A 10,069-nucleotide genomic window follows, 5' to 3' on the forward strand; every position below is an offset into this window, starting at 1 on the left:
CCACAGGACTGTTAGCCCTTTGAGCTAAAGCCTATGCATAGCTCTAAGATCTAACACAAGTCTTCAGGTCTCAGGCAAGGTTACTCAACATTTGAGCGTGTCTGGCTAAATAAAACCACCCCTGTGCATTAGGATTGCTCTCTTGGTATCTGATTATCATAGRGGGCGGGAAAGAGAGCTTTAATCTTTACTCTTATGGCCTCTCCTTTTCATCCCCACCTCCAATAAATTCTACCATATTTTTGGGACGGATGGTGACCATGGAGATCAGTGATTTCCCGTCACCGAGCCTCTCCCCCTACCTTCCSACTATCGATACCTCCCCCTTTTTTTGTCCAAGTAAAACAAAGCGTGGTGCTGAATGGGCTCTGAGGTAGGTAAATGTATTCAGTGACATCAGCCAGGATGATTCTATTCTGCCGGATTCCTGTACCATTTGTTTCCAGCCTTGTCTGAGGGCCGAACACTCTGTTGGGCTCATTGTCCCGTGTGTATTCCACACAGGCCCACAATTAATGGGGGCCTTGTCTAAGGCTTCTGGAGCAGAAACTTCTGTTGGGGAGGGGGACAAAAGGCAGGCGGGCCACTGCTAGGAGTTGCTATGAGAGGCCCCCCTCTTTAAGAAGGTCTCAAAGGGAGGAGGTGGGGAGAACAAGCGGAGGCCTGGCTGAGATGTTTAAGTGATCCCTCTATACCCATCTGGCTGTCCTTGCTCTCAGTGTCACACAGCCCAGTACATTTTTTTWACATTTTTTTAAAGTAACCTTTATTTAACTCAGTTAAGAACAAATTCTTATTTACAATGGCGGTCAAACCTGAACGACACTGGGCCAATTGTATGCTGCCCTATGGGACTCCCAATCATTGCTGGATGTGACACAGTCTGGAATCAAACCAGGGACTATAGTGACGCCTCTTGCACTGAGATGCTGTGCCTTTTACCGCTGCGCCACTCAGGTAAAACGGTTGATTCCTGGGATTTGGTGATTGAGATGGCCATTCCACTGCCCATTTTGTCTTGGAAATATGTGGAGCGGTCCATCTCAAACCGGGTAAATGTGAAGATAGGTTAGTGTAAAAAAAAAAAAAAAAATGGCAAGTGGCCAAGAGCAAACAACCCAGGGTGCTGTCTTTGTTTAAATGTAATGTTGTGGACACAACATGTCAATCATCATCAACAGTCATTGACGTGAACAAAGTGCCATAATGTTAAGAGCATGCGTAAGTTAAAGTAGCAATATATTTTCTTTAAATATATCCAGAAGGTTATCCTAATCTGTGCCAGTCTAACTCAACCGCCCTTCTGTTGTGGGTTGTTATCAGACACTGTTGGCCCGCGATAGCTTTCTAACCCCCTCCCATGGCGTCCTGGGCCTCTGTGCCTCTCTCTCTTCTGTGTTTCCCACACTGATACTGATCTGGAGTGTGCCATAAAGCACAGTTATAGATCACAGTGCACAATAAAGGCACGTCTCCAGCCAGACCAGCAGGCTTACTGAGCATGGAGCTGATAAGGGGAAACACGTTGCCGCTTCCCCTCCTATCCTGCACCGCCACTCTCCCTGTTGTCTTGKCCCAGAACCCATAGCCCTTGTTTATGAAAGAAAGAAGAATTGTGTACATTGAAAAATAGCATCACCACTGGACACCTAAATATTCTCTGCACATCATGTAGTCTTTAGAAGATACTCGCAGACAAAGGCACCTGTGAGAATCAGCGTTGAATCATGTTTTTTTTTGGGGGGGGGACTGGTAATTCTACACATTGGGTGTAAAACAGTGTCCATGAACAGAAAAAACATGATTACATGGCGGATGCCCCTGGCTTYTGGCTCCTTATGTGTCCAAAAATAAAGATAATGTTGAAGTGTTTTTGAGGTCAGTATTGGGGCTTTATTTATATTCACATTATTAACAAAGTATTTGAAGTTACAGATGACTAGTTTCTTTGAAAAATAGAGAAGGCGCTCAGACCTGTATTGTTGTTTCCCTCTTCTGTGATGTGGGCCCTGACCTTTTGGGGTCATTTGACCTGAAAGGTTTTAGGAGCTTTAAAAATGAGACGTTAGGGGACCTGAAGTCTGTCAAGAAGGTAATAGTAAGAGCAACCTGATAACCTTGTACTCTAGGGTGATAGTTAATTTCTTCTGCATGTTAAAACCGAGACATGAAGGTCATTGAGTGCAACTTGGAATCTATTAGTCACAAAAATGGGATGGTAGTTTACAGAGAGATTGTCTATAAAGGCACGATGACCTGAAAAATACTTTATTTCAAAAATAACACTGACGATGTTAATCAAGTACATTGACTAGTCACTCTTCAATTAGACAAAATGTAAATGCATTTCTGTGATTTTTATTTTATGATGAACCAAGGGTAAAAAATCAGGGAACCCAGTTTTCAATTCAGTCGAGAAATGAATTGAAATGTAATGAATGAATTGAAAGATCAATCCCTGACCTCAGTATATCATATAGTAAATACAGTGGCAAGAAAAAGTATKTGAATCCTTTGGAATTACCTGGATTTCTCCAAAACATTGGTCATAAAATTTGATCTGATCTTCATCTAAGTCACAGCAATAGACAAACACGGTGTGCTTGAACTAATAACACACACAAATTATTGTATTTTTCTTTTTTCTTCTATATTGAATACAGCATTTAAACATTCACAGTGTAGGTTGGAAAAAGTATGTGAACCCCTAGGCTAATCACAGATTGGAAATGTTGGTTAGAGCTGCCCTGCCCTATAAAAAACGAACACAATTTGAGTTTTCTATTCACAAGAAGCATTGCCTGATGTGAACCATGCCTTGAACAAAAGAGATCCCAGATGACCTAAGATTAAGAATTGTTGACTTGCATAAAGCTGGAAAGGGTTACAAAAGTATCTCTAAAAGCCTTGATGTTCATCAGTCCACGGTAAGACAAATTGTCTATAAATGGAGAAAGTTCAACACTGTTGCTACTCTCCCTAGGAGTGGCCGTCCTGCAAAGATGACTGAAAGAGCACAGCGCAGAATGCTCAATGAGGTTAAGAAGAATCCTAGAGTGTCAGCTAAAGACTTACAGAAATCTCTGGAACTTTCTAAAATCTCTGTTGACGGGTCTATGATATGTAAAACACTAAACAAGAATGGTGTTTGTGGGAGGACACCACAGAAGAAGCCACTGCTGTCCAAAAAAAACATTGCTGCACGTCTGAAGTTCGCAAAAGAGCACCTGGATGTTCTACAGCGCAAGTGGCAAAATATTCTGTGGACAGATGAAACTAAAGTTGAGTTGTTTGRAAGGAACACAACACTAKGTGGAGAGAAAAAAGCACAGCAACATCAAAACCTCATCCCAACTGTAAAGTATGGTGGAGGGAGCATCATGGTTTTGGCTGTTTTGCTGCCTCAGGGCCTGGACAGCTTGCTATCATCGATGGATAAATGAATTCCCAAGTTTATCAATACATTTTGCAGGAGAATGTAAGGCTCTGGCTGCCAATTGAAGCTCGACAGAAGTTGGTTGATGCAACAGGATAATGACCCAAAACACAGAAGTAAATCAACAACAGAATCAACAACAGAATGGCTTCAACAGATGAAAATATGCCTTCTGGAGTGGCCCAGTCAGAGTCCTGACCTCAATCCGATTGAGATGCTGTGGCATGACCTCGAGAGCAGTTCACACCAGACACCCCAAGAATATTGCTGAACTGAAACAGTTTGTAAAAAGGAATGGTCCAAAATTCCTCTTGACTGTTTGCAGGTCTGATCCGCAACTACAAAAAACGTTTGGTTGAGGTTATTGTTGTCAAAGGAGGGTCAACCAGTTATTAAATGCAAGGGTTCACATACTTTTCCCACCCTGCACTGGGAATGTTTACATGGTGTGTTCAATAAAGACATGAAAACGTATAATTGTTTGTGTTATTAGTTTAACCAGACTGTGCCTATTGTTGTGACTTAGATGAAGATCAGATCCAATTTTATGACCAATTTATGCAGAAATACAGGTAATTCCAAAGGGTTYACATACTTTTTCTTGTCACTGTAWGTAGGGGAGTGTACTTGTGTGTGYGGGAGAAAGGTTGTGTTTACACAGGCAGCCCAATTCTGATCTAATTGGRAAAAAGATCTGATCTGTTTGGTCAAAAGACCAATTAGTGGCAAAAATATCAGAATTGGGCTGCCTGTGTAAACACAGCCAAAGAGTGTGTGCATGTGTGTCAACCCTCTGAGGGGAGGGTTGTCAATAGTGTACAACTATTAGTATTGTTATTTAGAGTTTTTGTTCTAGGATCAATTAAACTGGGGAAAGGGCCAATACATTTATTTTATTCACCTTAAATKACTGTTACTAATAACTATGACAACTGAAACCATATTTAATCAATACGTTTCATCAAATTTAACCTGTTGGAAGTTCTGATCACGTAGTAACCTATCTGTATTGTGTGCTGTGGACCACYGTCTYACACACAAGACACCAGATAGCCAATGGAAGGCCTCCTTGCACGAGCCAACCGACTCCCTGGCAACGTGTCCCGCGCGCTCATTGGTAGAAGGTTGGAGAATTAAACTTTGGGACGATTCACACGAGCCATTCGCGTGCAGCTTCCTCTATAAATATGACCGGAGGTGAAAGTGACAGTGTTGACTTGTTATCAACACCATACTGGCAGGTCGTTAACTGCAGGATGTAGCCTCAGCAATAGCTACGTTGTAATAAACACCTGTAACGAACAGCGTCGGTCAGAAAAAAAGTACATGGCCGGTGTTTGAATATTCCTCAATAGGTTGGGACTTTATTGAACAATTTTGGGACAAATGATTTGCTGAGGTTGACTGGACAATTGTGGGATATTAAAAATTTAAGATGCCGGCTGATATTTTGGAGAAAACGTCTCCATCTTCTGTTGCAGCCACCCCGTCGAGCGTAAATGGAAATCCGGATAAACTAAGGACTGCCTCAGAGCACAGAAAGGTAGGCCTACAGAAAAGCACGGAAATAAAACGAATCCTTTTTTTATATGTCAATTGTTGTTAATAAGTTACATGTCTAATAATCATGTGTTTTTTAAAATTTTATTTMAAGTCTTCTAAACCAATTATGGAGAAGAGAAGACGCGCGCGAATCAACGAAAGCCTTGGACAGCTCAAGACCCTCATACTGGACGCTCTAAAGAAAGATGTACGTTTAAAAAAGCTTTTATAATCATAGAAATGTATGTYTACGACATATTCTTCTATAATTATGTTAAGTTGATGGATTAGAACGAAGCTCAAATAGATTATTAATCATGTGTAATATTCTTCTTGATGTCTGTTTAGAGCTCCAGGCATTCGAAGCTGGAGAAGGCGGACATCCTTGAGATGACTGTGAAGCACCTAAGGAATATGCARCGTCTTCAAATGACTGGTAGGTTTCATTCTAGACGTGCATGTTTAAATTGCATCTGTGACTGTTCCCACGGTACTATATGCATAAGTCCATCAAACCTATTGATAGACCTACTGAGTATTATATAATTACATTTAAAGKGTTTTCTGAACAATATATCCTCAAATACATCATATTATTTCACTTTACAGGTGCTATAAGCACGGATCCGTCAGTCCTTGGCAAGTACAGAGCGGGATTCAGCGAGTGCATGAGTGAAGTCACCCGTTTTCTGTCCACATGTGAAGGGGTGAACATGGAGGTCATGTCCCAACTTCTCAGCCACTTRGCCGGTTGTGTGTCACAGATCAACACCGTAAACTACTCAACTCATCGCCAGAGCCTCACTTACCCTCCGCATCCAGCTCATCCAACGCTTGGCCAAGCCATTGTGCAAATCCCAAGTGCGTCGCCTCAGTTGAATGTAATCATGCCTTGCAAAAGTGGCTCGCCAATCAACTTCACGTCAGCAGTGGCTAAATTATACAGTGGACTTCAGATTGTGTCAGCGACAGATGGACAATTCGCCTTTCTGATTCCAAGCGCGGCCCTTGCGCATATGAGCGTGCCAAACGCCCTACATGGCAATCCAACAGTTGCGGTGGCGGTGTCACCTGTTGCACCTCCCATCACTGCATACTCCGTGTGGAGACCATGGTAGGGTCATTAGACTGAAGGACTTTTATGCACCATAACACATTCTTTTCTAATATGAGTTTTTGTATATTTTTGTATAGGCTGTTCAAAGCAATAGTCAAGAGTGATGCTTACTCACATGTTGTTGTTCTTTGATGGAGAATACACTTTTCCATGAGATATATTTTCAGTGATGTCATGATCATGTTTTATTGTTGTGATACAACAATTATTCAAATTACCTCAAATGCTATCCTTCAGGAAATCAATAAATTCTTCAAATTAAATTGCAATGTTTAACACCTGAAAATTGTGACTTCTTAACTACATTTAAAATAATTGTCTATCCTTGCCCTAATGATACCCACATGGAAAACTACTACAGTTTACTATAGAATACTACAGTACTTAGAATTATGTTGTAAACTGTAGTACACTGTAGAGTACTATACTACACAGTAATATATCTTGATCATGTGTTGTACTTACTATAGAATATATATACACTACCGTTCAAAGAAAAATCCATGTCTCAGACTGGCCAATAAAAATAAAAGATTAAGATGAGCAAAATAACAGACACTGGACAGAGGAACTCTGCCTAGAAGGCCAGCATCCCGGAGTCGCCTCTTCACTGTTGACGTTTAGACTGGTGTTTTGCGGGTACTATTTAATGAAGCTGCCAGTTGAGGACTTGTGAGGCGTCTGTTTCTCAAACTAGACACTAATGTACTTGTCCTCTTGCTCAGTTGTGCACCGGGGCCTCCCACTCCTCTTTCTATTCTGGTTAGAGACAGTTTGCACTGTTCTGTGAAGGGAGTAGTACACAGCGTTGTATGAGATCTTCAGTTTCTTGGCAATTTCTAGCATGGAATGGCCTTCATTTCTCAGAACAAGAATAGACTGACGAGTTTCAGAAGAAAGTTATTTGTTTCTGGCCATTTTGAGCCTGTAATCGAACCCACAAATGCTGATGCTCCAGATACTCAACTAGTCTAAAGAAGGCCAGTTTTATTGCTTCTTTAATCAGGACAACAGTTTTCAGCTGTGCCATCATAATTGCAAAAGGGTAGGGTTTTCTAATGATCAATTAGCCTTTTAAAATGATAAACTTGGATTAGCTAACACATTAGCTAACGTGCCATTGAAACACAGGAGTGATGGTTGCTGATCATGGGCCTCTGTACGCCTATGTAAATATTCCATAAAAAATCTGCAGTTTCCAGCTACAATATTAATTTACAACATTAACAATGTCTACACTGTATTTCTGATCAATTTGATGTTATTTTAATGGACAAAAATKWGTTTTTCTTTCAAAACAAGGACATTTCTAAGTGACCCCAAACTTTTGAACGGTAGTGTATATATAGTATACAGTATACTGTAGAATACTAAAGTAAATACAACAATATACTCCAGACCGCAACAACACTACAGTAAATACTACAGTAATATCTGCAAAAACACTACAGTCCATAAAAACACTACAGTAATTTCTATAATATATACTACAGTATTTCATTTGCATATACCCTGCCCATTCCCCTCCCCCATATCCCAATTTGTTCAGCTCATAAGTGAGAAACCTACATGACCTGTATAGATCATATATTGTGTTCCCTACAGGTTATAGAAAAGAGCAGAAGCTCTGAACGATCCATTCAGACCTCATTCCTACCTACCTACCTACTTACTTACAGGTCATGGAAAATGTGCTATTTGAGTATTTTGTTGAGGACAAAGCCCCCACTGCTATGTCAAAGATAATTAAAAAAATTACTATAGTAAATACAACAGTAATGTCCGCAAAAAAAAAACAACAGTAAATACTACAGTAATGTCCACAAAAACACTACAGTAAATACTACAGTATACTATATCATGTCTGCAACACACAGTAAATACTACAGTATACTATGTCATTCCGCAACACTACAGTAAATACTACAGTATACTATAGTCTGTTGCAACACCAACAGTAAATACTACAGTATACTATAGTCTGTCCGCAACACTACAGTAAATACTACAGTATACTATATGGTATGTCCGCAACACTACAGTAAATACTACAGTATACTATAGTCATGTCTGCAACACTAACGAAATACTTACAGTATACTATAGTGATGTCCGCAACACTACAGTAAATACTACAGTATACTATAGTGATGTCCGCAACCCTACAGTAAATACTACAGTAACTATAATGATGTCCGCAACACTACAGTAAATACTACAGTATACTATAGTATGTCCGCAACACTACAGTAAATACTACAGTATACTATAGTCATGTCCGCAACACTAAGTAAATACTACAGCTATACTATAGTTCATGTCCGCAACACTACAGTATACTACTATAGTATGTCCGCAACACTACAGTAAATACTACAGATATACTAATAGTGAATGTCCGCAACCCACAGTAAAATACTACAGTATACTATAGTGATGTCCGCAACACTACAGTAATATACATACGTATACTATGTGATGTACGCAACCTACAGTAAATACTACAGTATACTATAGTGATGTCCGCAACACTACAGTACATACGACAGTATACTATAGTAATGTCCGCAACACACAGTAACCTATATTCATGTCCGCAACACTACAGTAAATACTACAGTATACTATAGTGATGTCCGCAACACCACAGTAAATACTACAGTATACTATAGTAATGTCCSCAACAMTACAGTGAATACTACAGTATACTATAGTAATGTCCGCAACAYCACAGTAAATACTACAGTATACTATAGTCATGTCCGCAACACTACAGTAAATACTACAGTATACTATAGTGATGTCCGCAAAGTATTCACTGTAGTGTTTTTTGGGGACTTTAGTCTGCAAAAACACTATTGTGAATACCACAGTAAAGTCCACAAAAACAACACAATCAATACAATAGTATTTAACCATAGTATACAAGTATTTTGTCATGTGGGTGTGCTGTGATTGAATACCCTATTAAGGCTGATCTAACCACAGAAATAAATGAAACACAGAATTATCGGATCTTGGACTATGCACCGAACACAGAACAGCTCTTTTTGCTGAGCAAACTCAAATACTTCCATATATTGACGTCTTTCTTCTCATCCAACCTCACCTCTGAGCTATCATTGATCGGTGAAGGGCCATGCAAGAGTTCTATGAATTAAGATTCAAGCCTGTACTGTAGACGTACACCAACCCATGGCCATGTTCTAGTGCTCTGACTAGTGTTATCATCCCATCTCATCCCTGTTAGCCTCATCTGTCTTCTACTTCTACTTCTTTTTTTCCCCCGGCTGGAAATAAATAACTCCTAGATGAGGTGAGGAACCTGAGAGGTCGTGAGAACGACTCTCAGCCCAGCAGGCAACGGCCAGGATAGGGGTGGGGGAGGTGGTGAGTCTGTCGGACATGAGCAGGGCTGCCTGCCACAGAGGAAATCTTAACATACAGGCCAGGAGCTGAACATGGGGAGGGAAGGTTCCAGAGGAAGGGAGGGTGGCGAGAGAGAAGGGAGAACAGAGAGAGGTTCTGGAGGGAGGGGAGAGAGGGTTCTGGAGAGAGGGAGGGTAGGGAGAGAGTTGGGAGGGCCAGACAAAATGTTCCTAGCTTGTTACCAATACCCAATGACTATATACATGTGACACGCAATGACTTTATGGTGACCCCCTCCATGCATGCTGTTGCTCCGGGTAGAGGTTACCAGAGGGGACAGATCTAGGGTGCAAGTGATGGGGTATACGACAACAAAAGTAACGTCAAGCTACATTTTAAACTGGGTGGTTCGAGCACTGAATGCTGATTGGCTAAAAGCTGTGGTATATCAGACCGTATACCACGGGTATGACAAAACATTTATTTTAACTGCTCTAATTACATTGGTAACCAGTTTATAATAGCAATAAGGCGCCACAGGGATTTGTGGTATATGGCCGATATACCACGGCTAAGGTACTCTGCGTTGCGTTGTGCGTAAGAAC

At 40.7% G+C, this 10,069-nt stretch overlaps 1 protein-coding gene across 1 annotated transcript; it reads left to right on the forward strand.

Moving 5' to 3' along the window:
• Nucleotides 1-4,598: 4,598 nt before the first annotated feature.
• Nucleotides 4,599-6,371, forward strand: LOC111978856 (transcription factor HES-1-B-like). Its single transcript, XM_024009090.2, has 4 exons — nt 4,599-4,979; nt 5,091-5,186; nt 5,327-5,414; nt 5,588-6,371. The coding sequence occupies exons 1-4, from the start codon at nt 4,872-4,874 to the stop codon at nt 6,094-6,096; spliced, it is 801 nt and encodes a 266-aa protein (XP_023864858.1). The 5' UTR covers nt 4,599-4,871; the 3' UTR covers nt 6,097-6,371.
• The last annotated feature ends 3,698 nt before the right edge of the window (nt 6,372-10,069 follow it).

Source organism: Salvelinus sp. IW2-2015, linkage group LG19 (assembly GCF_002910315.2).
Source record: "Salvelinus sp. IW2-2015 linkage group LG19, ASM291031v2, whole genome shotgun sequence".
Taxonomy (NCBI): Eukaryota; Metazoa; Chordata; class Actinopteri; order Salmoniformes; family Salmonidae; genus Salvelinus; species Salvelinus sp. IW2-2015.